This window comes from Neomonachus schauinslandi, chromosome 2 (genome assembly GCF_002201575.2).
Source record: "Neomonachus schauinslandi chromosome 2, ASM220157v2, whole genome shotgun sequence".
NCBI classification, from domain to species: Eukaryota; Metazoa; Chordata; class Mammalia; order Carnivora; family Phocidae; genus Neomonachus; species Neomonachus schauinslandi.
This window is the reverse complement of record NC_058404.1, coordinates 68,476,087-68,500,802: the sequence shown is the minus strand read 5'-3', so window position 1 is coordinate 68,500,802 and position 24,716 is coordinate 68,476,087. Positions and strand designations below refer to the sequence as shown.

The 24,716-nt window shown below is 34.4% G+C and overlaps 1 protein-coding gene across 5 annotated transcripts in view; it reads left to right on the top strand.

Moving 5' to 3' along the window:
• RAPGEF2 (Rap guanine nucleotide exchange factor 2) overlaps positions 1–24,716 on the top strand; it is a 242,243-nt gene that overhangs the window by 172,131 nt on the left and 45,396 nt on the right. For all 5 annotated transcript variants that reach the window (XM_021698714.2, XM_044912856.1, XM_044912859.1 and 2 more), the window contains 2 exons: positions 10,558–10,689; positions 21,078–21,255. In XM_021698714.2, coding sequence (XP_021554389.1) covers positions 10,558–10,689; positions 21,078–21,255 — 310 coding nt within the window. The remainder of the gene's footprint in view (positions 1–10,557; positions 10,690–21,077; positions 21,256–24,716) is intronic.

Genomic DNA, 24,716 nt, shown 5'->3' with positions numbered 1-24,716 from the left:
CACTGAGTATGAGTTAAGATATTTATGTGTTAAGACAATGTATTTATATGAGTTATTTATATTTATTTATGTGAGTTAATGATAATGTATTTATATGAGTTAAGATACTGCTAGCCGTTGTACCAAACAAAACATAATGGTTCAAACACGGTAGAAGTTTATTCTCTTTTGCATAAAATCTAAAGCAAGTCCTCTTGATTACTTAGTGGATAGTTCCCTTCTAAGCAGTGTTTCGAGGATCCAGTCCCCTCTGTTTTGTGGCTCAGTTGTCTAACCCTCAAAACAAAGTTTCTGTTGTCGTCCAGCAGACATTCTTTTGATGCAAGGGGAAAGATCATGACAGTCTTAAGGAAGATTTTTATAAGTAAGGTGTGGAAATGGCATCTATCACTGGTGTTTGTCCATCCTCGTAAGGCTTGAACTCACTTATATGGGCACATACGTAACTATAAGGGAGGCTGGGAAATGTGGTCCAGCTGTGTTTCCTGGAAGGGAGGACACTGATGAATAACTAGCCAGTCTCAGACATTTTATGGTATTTTTGTCATCTAGAGACCTTAGTACCTTTGCATTTGGATGTGTGGTAGCTTTTATAACTTTTAAAGAGTTAAAAACTACTTGTAGGTTAATGTTTTTAATTCTGTGTGAGGCTTTCTCCCCAAACCAACTGTTTTATTTTTATTCAAAAAGAAGGCAGCTTAAGGTTCTCCATAGATCCCCTGGGAATCTTTTTTCCTTGACTTTAAACACTCATTTCCCTAACTCCATACTCCCTTGAGCATTTTTACAGCCGGGATAACTAAGCATAGTCCCTTTGGAGCTCATCAGAGTTGTTGTCTAATTGGTCACAGAAGTTGGTTTCAGGTATTACCAGCAACTTCTCAACCTCTCCAGAGACTGCTACTTCCATAGCACTGGTCCCCCTTGGTCCTGGAAAACAAGAGACTGAGGACTCAAGTTTTAGCAACTGCAAGAGATTATCAGTTTTACCATATGGATAATCACAAATTTTGCTAAGAAGTGTATTTATTGGGCTGGTTTTTACATTAGAAAATAAAGCTGTTCTTATATTAGTGTAAAGTTCCTTTAAGGTGTTTACTGTTTAAATAAGGGAAAAGATAGGTGCAAAAATTGGGTTAGAATATGGCCCCAAATAGTAAATATCTAGAGTCAGGGTATAAAATAAAAAGGGTAGAGATTTTGGAGCCTCTTACCTGGAGGCAAGTATTAGAACAAATAGATATCGAATATTGAGCTCCTTGCTCATTACACAGTACATACCCCCCAAATAGTGGCAGTCATTGTTACTAACATGAAGAGAAAATGCACGAAAGGGTTTGGGATTTAAATAGGTGGAATGCTACTGAGAAGATGATGCTTAAAATACCTGACTCAAAGCCAGCAGCTGCCATGTATTTTATTGACAATTTCTTGGACTGAGTGATCTAAGCTTTTTTTTTTTTTTTTTTTTAAATCCCTTGGAGAAATGTGTGCTTTTCAGATTGGTGGTTATTGATGATTGCAAATAAATTGAAAAGAAGAAGGGATTATATGTTGTGTAGGGGAGTTAGGATGGGGGTGTGGAGTGAGAATGGAGTGGCTGTCTCTTAAACCATCATAAAACTGTGTTTCTTAATAGGCAACAGGATGTTTCATGGCCATATATCATAATTAATCAACCACCTCAGTATTTCTGTGGAAAACTGTATAGACGTTTGTTTTATTTTAGGTCCCAGATAAGCATTTTCATTTTGAAAAAATACAGCTATCTTTCAAATGACGAATTTTCACTGGTTCTGATATTAATTATAGAACTGCTGTCACTATGCCAGGTGTCTTCCTTTAAGACGATGAAATTCATTGACTAACTTATAACTAACTCTGTGTATATGTCTGCATAATTTTTTTCTGATTATCAAATGTTAGGGAAATTATACATCAGGCAAGGTTTAGTTTCTGCCAAAAATAAGTGCCAGAAAAGGAGTTGCTCTCCTCACATATTTTATGAGGTTCTCTCTTTTTTACATTAAAAAAAAAAAAAACTTAAAATACTCTTCAGTAAGGAACATAATGCAGAAATGACCTCAAGCAGTGCTAGCTTGGAATGCTTACCAGTGTCACATGATGGAACTGGCATAAAGGAGTGAAAGAAGCTTTACATTTTACACAGATTTAATAATGATTCCTGGGTGTGTGATCTCAAAATGGCAAGTACTGGATATTGCCATAATATTTTAAAGATGAGTTTATAAGGTATATAGTAAACGATTTTATAAAGAACCTATAAGATAAATGAAAAATCAACTTCACTAATGCACATTATCACATACAGACTCAAAAAAGTAATATATCTCAAATAATTTAGAAGGAATGAAAATTCTGTTAGGAAGCAGATGTAAAGTTTTAATAAATTGATTTTATGAAAGCGACAGTGAAAAATTATTTTAAATTAGTATTTTCCTGTATGATTTTAAAATTTGCACAAGAAACTATATCAATAAATTGATATAAGCAGCCATGTGACCATTTCATTAATATCCATGAGAGTTTTCAGGTCAGCTACTAAATAAATACATTAAATTTATTTATTTATTTTTTAAAAGATTTTATTTATTTATTTGACAGAGAGAGACACAGCGAGAGAGGGAACACAAGCAGGGGGAGTGGGAGAGGGAGAAGCAGTCTCCCCGCAGAGCAGGGAGCCCGATGCGGGACTCGATCCCAGGACCCTGGGATCATGACCTGAGCCGAAGGCAGTCGCTCAACCGACTGAGCCACCCAGGCGCCTTAATACATTAAATTTAAAGCTTAAGTGCGTGTGCTCTAGAACCAGACATCCAGAGCTGTAATCTTTCTTTACTGCCTCTTCACTACGTGATTTTGGTGCAAATCACTTAACTTTTCCGTGTCTTAGTTTCCTCCTATTTAAAATGGTCATAATAACACCTACTTCGTAAGATAGTCATAAGAATTAAATGACCTAATATATCTGCAAGTGCTTAGGTCCGGGCCTGGCACAAAGGAACTCATATACAGGTGTTTTTAGTATTGCCTTCTCTTTGAAAAAAATGGGGCACAGCCTTACATTTTGAAATATATGGTACCTAAATAAGTTCATACATTTTCTCATCATACTAAAGGATTCTACTTTTCTGTTTTGAAGTAAATGTCACGTGGATTCCTTCTGTTCAATGCTTTCATTCTACATCTAGTAGAAAAGGCTTTCTAAAAGTATTTGCTTAAAAACATCAATTTACTAGTTTTGGTTGTTTATTTTCCTCAACAGAGGGTAATGTGTGTTCTCTTTGTGTGCAAATTATCACTATTTCATAAGTATAGGAATTAAATTTTAGATAGATTGTAATTTGTCCAACTCTAGCCAATGAAGTTTATGATTCATTTATGTTACCAACCCCAAAAAACCTGAGAGTGACTTTTCTGCCTTGGAGTGAGGGCTAGGTCACTACCATATCTCAGTAGCTAATTCTAACACATAAAGGTTTATTTTTGGACAGAAAGCCATGTGAAATAGTCATGTGTATAAGTATCTTCATAGCAAGTCCTCTCTATTAAGTTCCCTTTAAAGCATTATTTTCATGTAGGAAAGTAGCAAGGAATTTTTGAAATAAAGCATGACTAAACTTGGACTTTGCTCCTGTTCGGTGGTGTTTCTGTTCAGACTGTCCTCTAGAGGCAGTGTGCTCAGGATGCCAAGAGTATCTTACTGTGGTTAAACCATACCAGGTTTCAGCATGTGTCTGGGTCAAATACATGGAGGTGTTTGCAGTCAAACATCGTAAGACTATACACACAAAAGCACAAACTCCCCAAGATGTTATCACTTTGAGAGAATTCTTAGCTATGACAATTTGAATGTTTATAAAAGAGAGTAAGTAATTGGACTACAAGCATATCATGATAATGAGGTTATTTACAGAATTTAGTACAGTATTCTAAGCAGCGAGCTCGTCCATATAAACATATGGTTTATTTAAAATGTAACATATAGACGGGGGAATATATATCATAAGTAAACTACTGTAATGGTAGTGTTAGGTATGACAGTGTCAAAAATAAGTCAGGTTTTTCTCTCTTTTTTTTTTCATTGTATTTGAAAAACATCTGACCTAAGGTGATGGAGAACCTTGACTGGAAAAATGCCAGAGGGAATGAAAAGGAAGAGAGAGGCATCAGTAAGGTAGATTCTGTAGTTCACAATGATTATTTCATTTAGTCCTTGTATTATGTTATATTCATTTGATAGAAGAAACTAAGGTACACAGAAGTTAATTAACTTGTCCAAAGTTTCCTGAGGAAGAGGTTGATCAGAGGATAACCCCATATATGTTGACATGAAGCTTATGTCTTTTGAACCTGGCAGGAAGCTGGGAGAATGTTCTTACAAATGATTAATTTTTGTCAGGTTTCTCCAGTAGACATAAAGCAAATTCTTGTAGACCCACTCCTGTGAAACATAGTCATATCAACATTAAAAAATGTCTCCATGTATTTTAATGAGAAATATAATTAGATCTATTCATTTATTAAATTATTATCTCATGACACTTTTAGGAAAACTGTTTCTTGCTTTTATGTTTATGAACAAAAGAAACTGTATATTGTGCAAATATCTTTCTCTGTGGAATACTGATGGATGATGTAATTAAGAATAAGTATTGGATCTAGAACATATAAGGTATAAGGGAAGCAAAAATTACTTCTGATGAATAATATTCAGGAATCCAAATGTTTACTTTTTCTGGTGTTCTTAAAGAAATATTAGGATTGAGAGATATAAAAGTCAATCGTATTATGAAGTGGCCTTTAAAATGAGCTACTAAATAATATTCCTGCCTATTCAAGCTGTATATTGAAACAGGTCAGAGAGTGTCAGGACTAGTAGTATCTGAACAGAAGAGTAATAAAAGAAAAATAGGGTGTGTGTGTGCGTGTGTGTATACAGGCACAGAGAGAGAGAGAAAATACGAATTGCTTTTAAAACACAACTTGAGTTCTAAAGTGAGTAAGGGGACAGTGTTTGTGGCTGAATAATTTTGGCCACTAAAGCCCTCTCAGTAACCCACTGGTATCTAGTCTTAGATTCTAGCTACAGTAGGAATTCTAGAGCTGGAAAGGACCTGTGTCTTACACAGCATCCACGTGTGGTAATTATTATAGCTAACACACTTCTATTGTGATTTCTGTGTGCTGGGCCCTACCCTAAATGCTTTATGCCCGGTCATACATTTAATCCTCACAACATAGGTTTCCAATAAGTGATGAATGAGTAGAAAATAGAAAAGAGAAGGGACTGTATTTTCACTAACATCTCAGAGAAAAATAGGAAATGTGTCCAGTAACATACCAACTCTTCTTGCAGAGCTTGAAAACATGAGCATAAAGAACACTCACAAAACTCCAGTGATGATAGGAGGAAAACAGTATTCATTTGGGTAAATTCTTAGAAATACATCTTAATATAAAGTTAGGTTTGGGTCACTAAGTATGATATTTAACTTACTTTAGTGTCACTCAAGGTAAAGGGAAGATTACATAGATCCCAACAATTAACCCAAACCTTGTGTGTTTTGTTGTAACTATTTCTTGAAATATAGTGATTCTAAAGGTTAGTTGGGAAATTTTTCAGTTAAATAAATTTCAAATGTTGGTGGCAGTATTTTTGTTCTGTTTTGTTTTGTTTTTTAACTATTGGATTTCTTAGCAACCCCCTACGCTAATAATAATGCATTGTGAAACATGAAACTCTAGTCCATTTCCATTACATGTCCAGTAATATACCAACTCTTCCTTGTAGAGCTTAAAAACATGAGAATAAAGAAGTCTTTGGTGAGGAGAGAAGGAAAGGGGAGAAGGCAGCTGTCTTAGCTTCTAATACATTATCACTACTTTGAAGAATTTTACCATTTCAACAAAGTATTGACTTAGTGGTATCAGAGACTTCAAAGCACTCAAAGCCAGTGCATTTATGTTTAAAACATAGTTCATTTATTAACTAGTAATTTTATAAATGCCAGTCATTGGACTAATTAATAAATCAAAGACTATCAAATGCCTGTTCCTATATGAGACTAAAGTTTTTTGTATAGTACCTGTTTACAGCTAATTGTTGTAACATCCCTTTTTCTCCCAAAAAAGAAAAAAGTTATTATATAATAATATAATATATATAAATAACAATATAACTTTTTGTAATACCCAGATTATATGAAATTATGATGAATTTTGTTTATGCTCACTTTATGCATTTAAAAATCTGATTTTAATATTATCCTGCATTTTTTATGTAGTTAATAGTGTTTGTGGTTAAACTATGATTCAGTCATTTGCCTAACAGAAGTTTATTGCAATTGTGATCCACAAGTACCATATTTTTAGGAATATAGGTTGCTAGATCCAGGAAAAATTTGAACAGTAATATATTCATATATCAAATAGTAAAAATATTTAAATGATAAAAAAATATGAGACTCCTTTAAATTATGTTCTTGATTGTGAAATATATTGGTATTAAGATCAAAATGTATAAAATGTGTTAATTTTCCCTTTAGTTCAATTATTGTTTAATTTTATTCAGGTAATTACTGTATATAGTCCCAACTTCAAACATTTTTCTTATATTTTGAACAGTTTCAGCTATAAATGGTGGCTAGAATCACAAGATAATTCACAGCCCCATTTTAATCTGAAATTTAATGAAATAGGATACTGATAGTAATTTAAATAGGCACTGTGTCAAGCCTAGAAAAATTAGGAATAGATGAATCTTGTTGTCTTTGGCATAGTGTGCCCTTTCTTGGTATATCTTACTCAGACTATGAGTTACTGCCTCCCTAAGGATTCTGCGTTATCCTTGTTGACCTCATGTTTAAATGTGGGTGCCTGTACTGTGCTTGTCCCCTAACTTCCCATCCCTGTCTAGTCCATTTGCCTCTTAAAGACCATTTCCCCTAGATGTGGGCTCGGGTCTCTATTCTTTTAGAGTATTGTGGCCGGCTGGGTGAAAGCAGTGCATTTCAGACTCTTCTTTATGGGAACAGCTCCCACAGCTTCTCCCATTCTGAAACCTTGGCTGAGGTGTACTGTCAATAAAATTTAATCACGATACTATTATACAAGTCTGTGGGGAGAATTTTTAAACTTTCTTAAATGTGGCATCTGCTCTAATATAAAGAAGTATTCAGTTAATACTAAATTATGTATGCATTTACTCTGAGTTTAATATAACATTTCATGCTGTTCTGAAAAAATACTGGTGGTAGGGGGAAGATAAAAGCCATGTTTTGTTTTTTTTTTTAAAGATTTTATTTATTTATTCATGAGAGACAGAGAGAGAGAGGCAGAGGCAGAGGGAGAAGCAGGCTCCCTGCAGAGCAGGGAGCCCGATGCGGGACTCGATCCCAGGACCCTGGGATCATGACCTGAGCCAAAGGCAGACGCTCAACCGACTGAGCCACCCAGGCGTCCCAAAAGCCATGTTTTTTTTAAAAAAGTATGTCTGATTTCTTTTTCTTTTGTAGGTAACACCTGTTTCAATAACATTTTGGGTAGTAAAAGTTACATTTGGAATTGGGACTGTCTTATCCACCTCCATATTCCCTGGCCCTAACAGTCTGACATAGCAGATACTCAATAATAAGTATTTAAAGTAGAATTGAATTCTTAAGAGTGAAAATATATTTTTTTTCTTTTTAAATAGCTCTTTATGGGTCTTAGCCTAACATAGCTATATAATTCTGGTATCTGTGGCTATAAGCTAGCATAGTTGAAGAGATTGTAGTATATAAGGGCTGGATCCATGTGTATTGTAGTAGATTTAGAGCTCTGTAGCTCTTAGTACTGTCCACACAGTAAATTCTTAGGAAAGATGACCACCTAATGGATATTGAAGAGAAGAGAGTCCTATGAGACTTGAATAAAGTGTCTAGTGAGTAAAAATTCATTAGAGAGTTTTATCTTCATTTGACAAATTTAATTTTAAAAAATCACACTATGTGGCACATGTCAACCTGAGTCATGTCTATAAAAAATAATCAATAGAAATCAGTTCATTGTTCTATAATTATATGTATTGATTTATGCCTTTTAAAATCACTGAGCCATTGAATAATGTTTCCCCAGTTGGCTTCTGCTGTGAGTGGCTGAATGAAATGGAAGTGTAGACGATGAAGGATATTTATCCTGGTTTTGGACACATTTTAATATCTGATATCTATCACTTAACAACATGCAAAATCATAGTCATTAGTACATCTTGGCAGATTTCTGTCTTCAAATTGTTCCTGAAGAAATCCTGCAAATATTTCACCATTCTACATTGTGGATAAATATATATATAAATTCTCAACTTAGAATTATTCACCTATCTATTCCTTATATGGGAGTTGTTATTTTCCTAAATTTTATCTAATATTTCACAGCATCTTCAATTAATCAGGTTTTTAAAAAACAACACCCTTAGTGAGATATGTCACGTTTGCAATGATTTCACACATTTGAGTAAACAGCTCACTTCTCTGAGTTCCTCCAACATGTTTTTTTTGTCCATTTATTTGGCATCTAATCATATACCTCCTAATAACTTTATTTTTTTTATAAAGATTTTATTTATTTGAAAGAGAGAGGGAGAAAGCATGAGCAGGGGGGGTGTGGCAGAGGGTGAGGGAGAAGCAGGCTCCCCACTGAGCAGGGAGCCTGATGCAGGGCCCCATCCCAGGACCCCAAGATCATGACCAGAGCTGAAGGCAGATGCTTAACTGACTGAGCCACCCAGATGCCCCCTAATAACTTTATTTTTAAGCCTTTTCTTTGTTTACCTTGTCTCTTATGAAGTCAAAAATATTTCTGTACAGACGGTATTTAACATTATTAAATATCATAGTCTGTTTGTTGAGTCAGATCTGAATGATTGTGGGATATAAATACATTTTGCCTCTTTGTTGGAAACTTTGAGGTATTAAAATTCATTGGTCATTGTCATAAAACTCCCTTGGGAAATCACCTCCCTTGAGAAATTTATTCTAATCTATGGAATGGCATCTTGTTTTGGGAAGGGGAGAAGGGATGAGATCAAAGGAGAAAAGGGAATGTTGCTAAGATAAACTCTTATTTAGGTTTTATTTTAATATTTTTTATTATTATTCAACAGCTAAATAGAATCAGTATGTAGGGAGGACATAGAAAATGTTACCAGTATTGCATGATGTCAGCCTATATTTTGAAATGCCAAGTGTATTACTGGCCAATAGTATAATAAGTGGGATAGTATAAATAGTGCCCTTTTTTTAATTCAAAAGAACTGGTAATAACTTATAAGAGTATAAGATTCTTAAGGCATGTTTTCTTAGTGTCTCATTCATTGACTAGCACATAGTAACAGGAAAAAGACTCAATAAATATTTGTTGAATGGAAAAATATATGGATGTTTTCTCCTTTCAAGATTTATTTATTTGAGAGAGAACAGGGAGAGGGACAGAGGGAGAGGGAGAGAGAATCTTCAAGCAGACTCCCTGCTGAGTGTGGAGCCCGATGCAGAGCTTAATCCCAGGACCCTGAGATCATGACCCAAGCTAAAATCAGGAGTCCACTGCTGAACAAACTGAGCCACCCAGACCACCCATGGATATTTTCTTTTTCAATACATTTTCTCTGTTATATGGGGGAATCGTAGAAGCACTTGAGGGATACTTAGTGAATCTGTTCCATAGAAGCTTTTTTATTTAGGGTTTAAACATGAACAAATAGAAAATTGATATGTATGTGTATGTGTATAGATAGGTAAATGTTGTCCATAACTTTCTCAAGTCTAAGTTCTTTGAAGGCATTCTTTTCTGTTTTCTTCATAGAGCCTAGGACATTTACTTGTATAACAGTTCATTTTGTCAATTCTAAAATGCTCATTTTTTTTTTCTTTTGAGAGAGAGAGCGAGGGCCCATGAGCAGGGGGTGCGGAGGGGCAGAGGGGGAAGGAGAGAGAGAATCTTAAGCAGGCTCCACGCCCAGTGCCCCACGCGGGATGGATCTCAGGATCCTGAGATCATGACCTGGGCCGAAATCAAGAGTCTGCTGCTTAACCGACTGAGCCACCCAGGCACCCCTTTTCTTTACTTCTAAATAGTATTTGAGCATATAAGAACCTCAAATCTGTTTTCTTGTTTAAGCTAGTTCTTGCTACAAAGTTGTATTTGTGGGGCTAATGAATAATAGAATAATTTCCTCAGTGATGTGTAATTAGAAAGTTGTCACTCACTGAATTAATTGCTCACCCAAGTGAGCACCTCTTTAACCCACCTCTTTAAACCCACCTCTTTAAACATTGAACGTAGTGTTAAGATTCAATGAATGTCCCTAAACTTTAAGAATTTATTTTGTGATTTTTGATACATAGGACAACATTTGGTAATTTGTGAACTTGAAAAATGAAAGATCTTTCCTAGTACTTTTGGGTAAATGGTATGGATAGAGTATAATAAAATGTTTCAATGTCTTAAGAGTTCTTGATTCAAATTGTAATCCTGTTTCTCCTGCTCCTTCCATAGCTTCCTGCAGATTTCACAAAACTACACCTTACTGATAGTCTCCACCCACAGGTGACGCACGTTTCTTCTAGCCATTCAGGATGTAGTATCACTAGTGATTCTGGAAGCAGCAGTCTTTCTGATATCTACCAGGTAAGAAAGTGTTTTCCTTGTCATTTGCTTCATTTTTATGTATTCCAAGGAGTTTTATGATTCTTAATTGATAGGATCTATAAAGTAAATATATATGTCTATATTATGTGTACAGGTACATAAAATGTTAATGTTATAGTATGTTTGTTTCAGGAAGTAGAACTACTGTCTAATTGTATTTACCTCTGTTATTACCAATTATCAGAGTTTTAAATAGAGTGGTTACAATGGAGATATTTCTCTTGACTAAATATTTTATAAATTTGACTGTAGTATTAAATTTTTGATTCTTTCTCAGAACTGTAGGAGAAAACTGCAGAATTATGCTATATAGTAAGTTTTTCTTATTAAAATCTTGAGATTATTATTAAATCATTGGGTTATTTTTTTTTGCATTTCTAAACTATGTATAGATTATGTTTATAAAATAAATTTTTATGATACCGATGGATAGAAAAGAAACTAGAACTGTGGAATTCCATAACTGTTTTAAAAACAAAATAATTTTAATTGTTAAGGAAGAGTTCACTGGCTTGGGACTAAATTAATGACTAAATAATGACTAAAATAATGCAAAAAAGGTCTGTTTGTGGAGAGGTCTTTAAATAAATACTACTAATATCGGATTTTGGATGGTTTCAAATAAAAAGAACATAGTACTCACTTTACAAGGTATAATTCTTGACTTCTTAGGAATTGTGAATGAGATGACCGTAAAAGTACCTTTCTTTAGAAACATTATAGTTTTAGGGACATTGAAATATTCAGGCAGTGCTAACTTTCTATTTAAAAAAAAGAATACTAGAAGTAAACAGAATACCCTCTGGACAAAAATATTTAACTTCTAAATTTAGTAGATCTTAGGAAATAGTTTTGTTTGAAGGAGGTAATAGGTATACATTTTCCTATAATTTAGGGGTATTGTAAAGAGCTTACTGCCTAATAATCAAAAGACACAAATACAATTATTTGTAGATTTTTGGCTGATTAAGAATTTAGTATTTTGCAGTAAGAAATATTATCTGGCTCTTTAAGGTAACTTTAAAAAAATTCTCCTTTGATAGAATATCAAATGCAAAGATCAATACCTTATAATAAGTGTTAACTTATAATAAAATTTTTAGGAAGTAATCCCATTTTTCAAATGTTAGAGGAGGAGAAGGTGGTGAATAAGGGTAACTTTGCTCTCCTCCCTCCACCAGCCGGTACTGCCTATTTTTAGAAGTTGATTTTTTAAAACATTTACTCGAGTATCCCTTATCCTAAAACAATGAACAGTATAACTAAAAGCTGTGCTTTATAGTAACTGAAATATCATGATAGAGCCCTTGTCTTCTAAACTTTGAGATGATTGTACACTTTAAAGAGCTGCGGTGGAAACACAGCTTGAGGTTATAGTATATACAAACCTGAATGGAACTCCTAGAAGGCAAATTTATAACAAGAATGAAGTAAGTTGTTCAAATAATTTATTGAGGCATATTCTGAAGGGAATTCTAGCTTTATGTGTTTAAACCTTGAGTAGGCTAGGATAAGTTCATGAGGAAATTCTTGATGTTATGGAATGTCTGAGAATCTAGACTGTGGGTGAGAACTCCAAATTGCTCTGACATGGTCTGCCTGCAGCCTAACTTTATCTTGGGGTATATAGATGGAATAGAGGGTCCCTGTGTATTTTGCTTCATTTTAGTTGAGTTTCAAGGCTATTCATTTCAAATTTGATGGTAGGCATGTAGCCTTGTTAAGTTTATACCCCTCATAAGGAAAAATCCATAGGTATATCTGAGGATTTGTTACTAGCTATACAAAACTTAACATTTAATAAAGATCCCCAATAGACCATTTCGATTATCTTTAAATCAGAAATTCTTAGGTTGAGAAGGAACCTGACAGATGCACCTGGGTCAGTGACCAATCTTGTATTTGAGTCCTCTACTGCTTTTCTTTTCTTTTTTATTTTTTCTTCTTTTTCTTTTTATTTGTTTTTTATGTTTTATTTATTTTTCAGTGTTTCAAGTTTTTATTTAAATTATCGTTAGTTATCATAGAGTGTAATATTAGTTTCAGGGGTAAAATTTAGTGATTCATCACTTACATACAAAACCCAGTGCTCATCACAACAAATGCCCTCCTTAATACCCATCACCCATTTAGCCCATCACACCCCCCCTCCCCGCCCTCCAGCAACCCTCAGTCTGTTCTCTATAGTTAAGAGTCTCTCTTATGGTTTGCCTCCCTCTCTCCTTTTTTTTTTTTTCTTTCCCCAATTTTTATGTTTGGTTTCTTAAATTCCATATATGAGTGAAATCATATGGTATTTGTCTTTCTCTGACTGACTTAATCTACTGCTTTTCTGTCAGTGAAGCATCCAGTTTATTCTTGAACATTTCCAGGGATGGACAACTATCTCCCATGGCAGTCCATTTAATCTTTGTATACTTCTGACTTAGGAGAACTTTCTCCTAAGTCAGAAAGTTGTCATATTGAAGTGAGTATAAATGCTTACAAGATGGGCACAGAGAGACTGAAATTGAATGCTGTGTACCAGAGAGAAAAGGGTAGAATAATATTTCTGAGAGGGTGGGAAGAAGGGAATTCAAGAGCAAAGTGGAATAACTAGCTTTAAGAAGAGAAACCTTCCTCTGTTTTAAAAGGTACATATTTATCATGGTGGGTTTGGAGTGGGGAGTTTGGGAGTTGAGCACGTTTCTCTCTCATGGCTCCAATTTTTCTCTCTGAAGAAGTGAGTTCATTTGTTGAGAGTGAGAGGATTGGCAAGGGTGAGAGAAGTTTTGAAATAGAAGTTTCAGGGAGTAGGAGAGCAAATTGACTAGAGTAATGGAAGCTCAGTTGAGATGGTGCAAATACAGAGTGATTTCCCTCTGTCCTGTTAAGTATTTTTTTTTCCTACAGCAAGCAAAAAGAAAGCAAAGACTTGGCTTTACCCAGTCCTGGAGTTTTGTTAAATGAGTGTAACACAAAGACAGATGAAGCAACATGCCAACCTCTTTTTAACTACTGAGCTTTGTTTTTGCATGCCTTCTGCCTGGAATGTTTTCTCCTAGGTTGATCCTTTTCTGCCTTCATTTTTAAGTACCATCTTTGCAGAGAGTTCTTTCCTTACTACTTTCTGAAAAGTAGGTCCTACATTTTGGTTTCTTCCCTGGCTAGTCCTTTTGTTTAGACTTTGAAATGATTATTGCTTTCTTTTTTAAAAAAAAAAAAAAGATTTTATTTATTTATTTGACAGAGACAGAGATAGCGAGAGCAGGAACACAAGCAGCGGGAGTGGGAGAGAGGGAGAGCAGGCTTCCCGCCGAGGAGGGAACCCGATGTGGGACTCGATCCCAGGACCCTGGGATCATGACCTGAGCCGAAGGCAGACGCTTAACGACTGAGCCACCCAGGCGCCCTGATTATTGCTTTCTGTGTTGTTCTGTCTGCTTACTAAGATGACAGCTTCAAGAAGATAGGGAACTTCTCTGTCTCATCCCCATTTTCTCTTTAGGGCCAGGAAATTGTGGGCATTCGGTAAAGGTGTGTTGAATGAATGTGATTGAAATGTTAGAGCTTACAAGCTGGAGGGGTGAAAGCTAGACATAGAAGGTGGTAGAGTCTTGCAGACTGAAGGTCATGCTTAAGTTGAAAAAGGGTTATCTTGGAAGCAGACGGAAGCAGTTGAAAGTAGGAGTTTGTTGGCAGTAGAAAACAGAATGCCTAAGTTGTTTATATGAGACAGTGCAATTCTAGCCATGATAAGATCCTGGCTACATAGTGTGAGTATCAGAGCAGTAGCTTGGTGGACTGGAAACAGTTGTTCAAAAATAGATCAATAGAACAGAGACATCAAGTAAAATGGAATTCATGTGTAAGTACATAATATGTAATAGAGAAATCCTCACAAATCAATGAAGAATGTGATGGATTATTCAGTAAATGATCTTTAGGGTGGGGGAGTCACTTTATAGTCTCACTTTATTTTTTTATTTATTTTATTTTAAAATGTATGTATGTATGTATGTATGTATTTATGAGAAAGAGGGAGAAAGAATGCAGGCAGGGGGAGAGGGAGAAGCAGAGAATCTCAAGCAGACTCCATGCTGAGCACAGAGCCCGACGCAGGGATCGATCTCATGACTCTGAAATCATGACCTGAGCCAAAACCAAGAGTCAGACGCTTAACCGACTGAGCTACCCAAGCACCTCTGTAGTCTCACCTTATATCATAACTAAGATTAAATTCCAGATAAACTAAAGAGTTAGCAAACTCTTAATGGTATAATAATAAAAAATTTAATAATTAAAAGACCATTTGAGACAAAGATTTAAAGTCAGAATACAAAAAAAATACAAAAAAATTTAAAAAAATAAAGTCAGAATACAACTCACTTATGCAAATTAATAAGAAAAATACTCAGCTCACCATATAACAATATTCAAAATACAAGAGTAGGTAATTTGCAAAAGAGTACATGTAGATATCTGTACCTTAAATAAAGTATTTCAAAATATATTAGTAATTGAGTATATGAGGATTAAATATGATATTTTCCTGTCAAATTAGCACAGACTTTTTACTTACAATAAATATTTACAGATAGATGTTATTACACCTGTTACGATTATAGTTTTTGGAAAGAAACCTAACAATTTATACTAAGCTGTAAAATTGTTCCTGTTTTTTAGGCATAAATATATTTTTAAAGCCTATATTGAAATAAAAAAATTGATGTGTAAAATTAGGAACAGCATAACTTATAATATACAAACTATCCTTATAGCAAGCATTATACTTATTTCCAAATATATTTTCATACTTTCTACATATATATGGTTTTGTAGGTAGTTCCTACTCACTTGTTGTCTCGGTTAAATTATCATCAGCATTAAGCATTCACTATAACCTTCTTCTAACCTAAATTTATGTCAAGGTCTGACTTAGATACTATTTGGGTTAAATATGTATGTTCGAAATTCTGCACAAAATTGATTTACATCAAGAATGCTTATTAAGCAACTCTTTTAACCATGGCGATATTGGAAAAACTTTTTTTCATAAATGATTTTTGAGTACTTGATGATAAAATATATGTAGTAGTTATTTTTATTTTAGTTAAATAAATTAATGTTAGTTAAATTAATGCTTCACTGGAGCTTTAGGCATTTAATATTTCCTCTGTTCATTTTCTTGATATCCTTTAAAAATGCAAAATAATCTCTTAAGAACTGTATTCATAATACAATATATGTAGTTCCTTTTGATTTCAGTAAATCATAGAGCTTTTGGCATTGATCTGAAAATACTACTAGTTTTTTTGAGAATATTATTATTTAACTATAATGTACATCTAAATCTATAATTTAGGTAAATCTTCCTTCTTGCTCCTGAGACACATATAATCAGATAATTTTTAAATATAGAGTGCTCGTGTGCTTATCTTTATTTAGAATAAAAGGGTTTAAAGACTAGCATTAATCTTAGTAATATTATAGTTTGGAGGAAGCTAGAAAATAGCAAGCATTTTATCTATGTTTATACATAAATAGATATATTTAAAATTTTGTTTTATGACTTAGCAAAGCAGAAAACATTTCATTGCTTTATTATATTTTAACTATTTTTTAGTATAGCTGACAGTGTTACATTGTTACATTAGCTTCATGTGTACAACATAGTGATTCCACAAGTCAATAAATTATGCTGTGCTTACCACTAGTATAGCTACCATACAATGTTATTATAGTACTATTGACTATATTCCCTATACTGTCTGTAACTTTTATTCTCTTAACCTATTCATTCCATAACTGGAAGCCTGTATCTCCCATCCCCTTCACCCATTTTGACCATCCTCCAACCCCCTTCCCTCTCTGGAAGGCATCAGTTTGTTCTCTGTATTTATAAGTCAATTTCTGCTTTTTGTCTGTTTATTTGTTTTGTTTTTTAGATCCACATATAAGTGAAATCATGTGGTATTTGTCTTTCTTTGACTGAAATAAGTCACTTAGCATAATACCCTATAGATCCCTCCATGTTGTCACAAATGGCAAGGCAAGATCTCATTCCTTTTTACGGCTGAATAATACCTGTGTGTGTGTGTGTGTGTGCGTGCGTGAGCGCGCGCGTGCACTTCACATCTTCTTTATCCACTCATCTATAGATATACACTTGGGTTACTGCCATATCTTAGCTATTGTAAATAATGCTGCAATAAACATAGGGTTGAATGTATCCTTTTGAATTAGTGTTTTCATTCTCTTTGGGTAAATACCCAGTAGTAGAATATTTGGATCATATGGTATTTCTATTTTTAATTTGTTAAGGAACCCCCATAGTGTTTTTCACATTTACATTCCCACCAACAGTGCACAAGGGTTCCTTTGTCCTCCACATCCTCACCAACACTTGTTATTTTTTGTCTTTATGAGTCTAGCCATTCTGACAGGTGTAAGGTAATATCTTACCTTTGGTTTTTGATTTGCTTTTCCCTGATGATTAATGATTTAACTATTTTCTTTATGAAGACAGTCTATTGAGAAAACTGGGCACAGTATTATAGTGCAGAGTATTTTACTAGTTTGTATTGGTCAGACCTGATTTTAAGTCCCAGTACAATCACTAGGTTTGGTTTTGTTTACATTGAACAATTTATTTGATTTTCCTAGTGTTTTCTCATCTGCAAAGTAGGAGTAATAATCCTAATTTGCTGAATTGATGTGAAGATGATTATGTATTAAAAGCATCAAATGTAGTACTAGCTACATGGTAGTCATTCAATGTAGGATCACTGTTTTTATAATTATTGTATGAGCCATTTAGCCGGAATTTAATAGTTGCAATTAGCCTGAGACATTTTTTACAGTAAGAGGTTGCAGTATTTAACAGAGTTTTGGTTTTTTTGAAAATTCTGCCAATATAAATTGTGTGCAAGCTTCATTACTGGGGTGGGAAGAGGTAAAGATAAGCCAGTGCTGATATTAAAAAATGTGTCCCCTTGAGGAAGGGGCTTTTTTTATATAAAGATTTTATTTTATTTTATTTTATTTTCGTATTTCTTTGAGAGAGAGAGAGAGCATGAATGGGGTGAGGGGCAGAGGAAGAGGGAGAAGCAGACTCCTTGCTGAGCAGGGAGTCCGACATGGGGTTCAATCCTAGGATCATGACCTGAGTCCCCCAGGTACCCCAGGAAGGGACTGACTTTTGAAGTAGCCTGTAACAAGCTTTCTTTTCTTTCTCCTTATTTGAGTCAAGAACAGTCCTATGAGTGGGAAGATATAACTCTAGTTTACTGATAAAACTAGGTTCATAGAGGTTAAGTAATTTTGCTAAAGTCACATTATAAATGGTAGCGCTGAGATTTGAATAACTAAACTCTATGTTTGTTCATTTGGCAAGTGTAAATTCAGTAACTACTAGGTTCCAGGCACTCCTAAGCTTAGTACACTTCTCCTGTAGACCAGTTGGTGTTTGTTCATTAAATTTTTAACTCCAGTTTCCAGACATTTCATTGTTCATGAAACAGTAATATTATGGAATTAGTAGACTCCTAAAAAATTGTTTATCAAGTTCTATTTAAAAGGTATGATTAAAAGGAATTCTGTAGGGGCTCCTGGCTGGCTCACTCAGTACAGCATGCAACACTTGATCTCAGGGTCGTGAGTTCAAGCCCCCATTGGGCCTAGGGCTTACTTAAAGATTAAAAAAAAAAAAAGGGAATTCTGTAGTATTTTAAAATATAATGAATATTTATCTTAAAAAATAAGTTACTGGTTTAGTGAATGTTATTTCATGAATAATTTGTTTAAGAATGGAATACACATAATAGAAAACAACTAATGATCATATACACAAGTGGGGTAGAGGTTTCATTTTTGAAGAGATTAATCCAATTCCCATTTAAAAGTCTTTTTGTTCTGGGATGCCTGGCTGGCTCCGTCATTAGAGCATGCCACTCTTGATGTTGGGGTCGTGAGGGTCGTGGGTCATGAGTTCAAGTCCCATGTTGGGCATAGAGCTTACTGTAAGAAAAAAAAAGTCTTTTTCTTCTATTTAAGATTTACATATAATTCATGTAAATGACAGTAATGATTTCTTTGGGATGGTGTGAAATATCTCTTACCGTATGGTAGATGTTTAAAAATTAAAGAAAAACTGTAAGCCATATAACTGTATTTCTTAGAAGTTATTTTTTTGTTTTGTTATTTATTTCTGTCTCCATTAGTGTCCCTTCTTCACTCCAGGCTCATATTAAAGAATATATAGAGGACTGATTGTATATTTGAGAATATAAGGTGATAAATAATAATCTTCAATGTTAAGATGAAACTGGGGTGAAAATGTAAACATAGCAAGCATTAGCACATTGTCACATTTCTAGACTTCAGAAATAAGGTAGTGATAATAACAGGGTTGGCCTAATTTCTCTGATCATAGTCTTGGCATACTACATCATATCAAGCTCTACCTCAGTTTCATTCTACAGTCTAGAGACAATTCTGTGAATTCTGAATTTAAATTAGGAGATGTGTTTCTGAGTGTGCCACAATTAATTCTGTGGTTTTACTGCTCTCCTGCCTAGAGCACCTCTGCTGATAATGGTCTTAACCCCAGCAGTAATATTTATTAAGGCCATTGCTTAGAGCTTTTGTAGACATTAGGTTTTTCCATTTTTAATTATTCTGTCTTCATTAGGTATTCTGTCTTCACTTATTTTCCCCTTAAGTTTTTCTTACCATGTATGTATTTTAGTTCAGGAAACTGTACCTGAAGAATTAAACATGTGATTAAAATTCTTTTTGTTAAACTTTAGAAAATAGTAACACCTGTTTGTATTGCTTTGAAAGGTAGGATTAAATCTTATGTTTGACAGTATAAACCAAGGGAAAATACTTGAGAAGAGTAAAACTCTGTTGATAAGAAAATAATAAAAATTTTCTTTAAATATTGACGTAAGCTAAATTACAGAAAAAGTATAGATCCTTCTATAAGCCACAATCATATGTAAGTATCTTATAAAGAGACAGATTAGGTTTGGTTAAGACTGTAGAGTCAGAATTCCTGGGTTCTAATTTTGATTCTGCAATTTATCAGCAACATGACCTTGGAAAAATAATTTCTCTTTACCCGAATGTTTGAATAATAATAAAAGTCAATAATGGCACTTACTTCATAGGATTGTTTTGAGGATTAAATGAGCTAATATATATATATAAAACAGAGCAGTTCCTGGCACATTGTAAGTATTGGTGTTAGATGATGATGGTGATGATGATCAGGCTCAACATTTTATGTTTTTATCTTTCATTTTTAATGTGTTTTTGGCTATTCTTAAAAATAAGGTTTCTATTGTCTTTGAAAACCATGTGGACTGCAAGTTATCCAAAGTTAGTAAACTTTATAATACATGTTTTCCACAAAGTTAATCATTTTAAAACAAAGTGTTTTCAAAAGTTTAATAAATCTGGCAAAACATGTTTGTGATGTTTAAGACTTACACAGTAATATTTAATTGAATTCATTCTTATTATGCTTAAATGGTGAATTCTGGGTATAGAATGTAAGGTAAGGCCAATATGATAACATTTATATGTATTATTGAGATGATAATCACAACAGGCTATAGAATGACCTAAATAGGATAACTCTTCTAGCCTTGAGATCGCCCAACAAAAGAGATCATTTTGAAATCTGTGACTCTAGTGACTAAGAAAACATTCAAGTACTAGAGTATATCTTGATTACTTGAAATTTGGTGATACAGTCACCTGTGTTGAGGAATGAAGAAAGAATGTATTACCTGTAGGCATATGGTCTTTTAATATTTTTTGGTAATTTATAATTGGAGAGTGGACATTAGGATAGTCACACTAAATGCTTTGTTCACGTACTTATCAAGTTACCTTTGATTTATGATTCACTTTTCCATAAAGACCATCTAATAGGAAAGAAGTTGTTCCGTCTTCTTGGCATTAATAAGTTCACACCTATTCTTTTGGGGAAGGAATTGCTCAAAATCATGTGTTACCCTTAAGCTCTTAGCTTAAGCCATTCTCTTTGAAAAATGGAGTAAAAACAAACACTATCTTTTTCTTTAGTCTACTGTTTCAAGTACATATGACAGCTCAGAAAAGAAATCAGAATTATTGAGATAAGATCATTAATCCTAACTAGAAATGTAATAGGAGATAAATTCACTCCTATTTTGTTGAAATAATTCCTTTTACATAGTGCCTGGTGCATTAATATTTCTTGATATTGAATACATGCTTAGTTATAGACAAGTTAATATACTAAAATTTGAATATTTCAAATTAGATTTGTTCTTATTTCCTTTGACTACAAAAGATTTACTTAAAACAGTTAAAAAATTGTTTTGGTCTCTTTTAAGGCCACAGAAAGTGAGGCTGGTGATATGGACCTGAGTGGGTTGCCAGAAACAGCAGTGGATTCTGAGGATGACGATGATGAAGAAGACATTGAGAGGGCATCAGATCCTCTGATGAGTAGGGACATTGTGAGAGACTGTCTAGAGAAGGATCCAATTGACAGGACGGATGATGACATTGGTAAGTTTGGATGGCAAAATGAACCGAAGAGCAGTTTTAAAAATTTAGGGTAAAATGATCTGATAAAATAGAGCCCAAGAATAGTAAGCTTTAAAAAGTTATTAATTTATAAATTTCCCTTGCATAAACAGTAAGTGGCATTTGTTGGAAAAAGTTTGAAAATAAAATCAATTTTATTCAGTTATGTTCTGGAGTCTACAAATAATAAAACTTCCTAATACAACCCTTCCCCATAGCCCTTTCGTAGTTTACTTTATGACCAAAAAAAATTAAAAGTAGTCTTCCAAATAGTGTTACTTCTATTATGTTTCTTGTGAGCACTATTCCTATTAAGCTCATGTTTTCTGTATGTAAATACTAGTCAATGACAATTGGTAAAATTGTGTTTGCTTCTGTGGTTCCACACAAAGATGGGACTGAGGGAAAGACGGCTACGAAATGTCAAGTTAGCAGCCTCTGAGCTGTGGGTTGTTGAGACTTTAAGTGCACCCTAAGGTTAGAAATCTAAGTGGTTTTATATCTGTTTTCCCCATCCCTGAAGTTCCCTTTACCCACTCTCCTATTAGAGCAAGAGTGGACTGTGTAATAATGGTTTAGTGTTTGAGTATGCCTTCTGCACGCCGGCTTCTTCCGTAGAATACTAGGAGTCAGGGCAACTTCTGTTGAGCGTCTTCTCTCCACCACAGGCCTGCAATCTGTAACCATCTTTGGCTGAGCCCAGATTATCTGTCCTACCACTCTGCCAACTCTTTTTGGGCCAATATATATTTGAAGACAAATTCGAAGAACTGGATCTATTGGGGTTAGATATAGGATAGTATGGGCGTAGTTATGAGTGGCCAGTTGAATGTGTTTTGAGGGAAACAAACATTATGAAGAAAATCTTTTACCACTTACACTATATACATATGCTAGAAAATTAAGGATGAAAAACCAACAACTAGTATTAGACACTTAAAATATAATTTTAAAATTTATAGGAATTGCTAAGTATTTAAGGTGAATATCATGTGTTGGTAACCATTCATTCATTCGGCTAATGCGATTGAGTGCCTTTGATGTACTGAACATGTTTTTAGGTCCTGGCAACTCAGTGGGGAGCAAGGCAGGTAAGGTCCTTGCTCTTTTGCCTTCTGAAGAATAAAGTGGGGATTAGGGAGTGATAGAGGTTGGGGAATGAACTGAACAGGAACCTGTTTTAGGAAGGAGTGGCTGGTAATGCCCTTTTCCAGGGCTCAGACCTGAAGGAAGTGAAAAGAGGAAGCCACCTGTGTCTGTGGCCCCCAGTAAAGAATGTGTTCTGTGTTAATCCTTTCTGGATAATTTCTGCCAGAGGAGGGGACTTAATGGCTTCACAGATGTCCATCCCTGACTCCAGCCCATTTCATTCTCTACCACCTCTACTCCCATTCCAGAGGTGTTAGTAGTTCATAAGTCTTTGGAGGGTTCTGAGAGTGGTTCTGTTTTACCTGCTGAAAATACTGGGTTTCACTCTCTCATGTCTGATACCACATACACATGCATCCTAAGTTGTACTTCACTGTCCTATTCTCTTTGTCCTTGCTGACTTCTTTTCAAAAATCTTTTTATTGTAGTTTTAAAGAGAAAGTGAAATTGGAAGTGTGTTCAGTTTGCCATCTTAATCCAAAATCCTTGTTCATAGGTTTTTTAAATTAGATTGAACATTGCTTATGAACAGATTGATGTGGAAATTATTCTTTTGTAAGTTAATGTATCATCTTTTTGAATATGTTCATTTTAGTACAGTTATGGAAGAAAATAATGATTATTAAATATGTCATTCCTGGAAATTTAAAATTTTCACTTCATATCTAAGAAGCTTTCTTTTCCACAATTTCTGGAAAGCAAAAGCTATGCTGATTCCTACAAAAGAATACAAAGCTATCTTTTTTTTTTAATGGGCTTATTGATCTCCAGTGAATAACATTTACTTGAATACCAATTCACTTATAAGCAGCGATGATTCTGATTCTTCTATCAAATATACTTTTGTTTAAAATAATAAACCATTATTATTAAAGATAAGGCCTAATGAGTGGTCTACAAGAGATCTTGTAAGATCTTATATTCTGACTCCTCAAAACAGAACCACATGTGAGAACTCTTTAGCTCTTTTGCTTTTACTCTTGTTAAATCTAACTGGTCCTCCAGTATTTAGTTACAATAGACACCTTTCATATAAACTACAAACTTCTACATAATTGATGCTTTCTCTGGATGCCTCTCTTCCTAACCACCTTCCTCTACCCCCACAAAAAAGGGAAGGAATGGTGTGTCTGGGTGGGAGGGGGATCTAAGTTGAATCAAATGAAATTGCTAATATTTGATCTTATTTTAAAAACTGCAAGAATTAAAAAAAATTTGCCTTTGGATTCCCATAGATTCTTGGGTGTGGTTCAATGCTTTGTTTGTTTCAGTGCTTTGAAGGAAGGGACTTTATTGATTTCTGCTCTCCAACTCATAACTTTGTAGGCCCTCAATTATTGAATGGTTGTGAATTTAATTTTTTGTTTTGATGCCTTGACACATAAGGTAGAGACCTACTTCCAAGATCCCTTCCAAAGAATTCTTTTTTTCTCCCCTTCAATATACCACCAAAAAACCTGCACAGATTAAAAAAAAAAAAACTTAATAGTAATAATTTCTTATACAAAATTAAGCCAAAGCAAATAAGATAATTTCTATACTGACGTAGCTTGTGGTGTCTATAAATTGGTTATCTGGCTTTTCTGTATGCCACACTGACTAGAAAAAAGTTTTAAAAAATGTCTTTTTTCATAAACAGAAATATTCCTTTCCTATAAAATAAAATAGTTTTAATTAATGTATTATTCTAATAGATTTTTCCAAGCAATATAGAAGAAAGTAGTCCTGCTTCTCCAATCCATGGCTGCTTCTTTCCATGTCCTAGAAACTATCTTATTACTCACCCCAGGTTCTGAATTCCTTACCTCTGTGTGATTCCTGTGGCATTACCAGAGCTTATGTTGAGTCCTGACAGCCAAATGCTTCATTTTATATTTATTTATTTTTTGAAGGTTAGTGATAGAAATTTTTTATTTTTTAATTTATTTTTTATTTTTTTATTATTTTTTTAAAAAGATTTTATTTATTTATTTGACAGAGAGAGAGAGAGCACAAGTAGGCAGAGCAGCAGGCAGAGGGAGAGGGAGAAGCAGGTTCCCTGCCGAGTGGGGAGCCTGACGTGGGGCTTGATCCCAGGATCCTGGGATCATGACCTGAGCCGAAGGCAGACGCTTAACCGACTGAGCCACCCAGGAACCCCAAAATTTTTAATTTTTTTAATTGCTCTAATTCTCCAGTGTAATAAACAGAAGTTACTATAAAACCAGCAGTACCATTATTGAATCTTTGAGAGTCTCAACAACTCTTAGATGCCATCTGGTTAAGCATTTATTTATTTTTAGTTTTTCAACTGA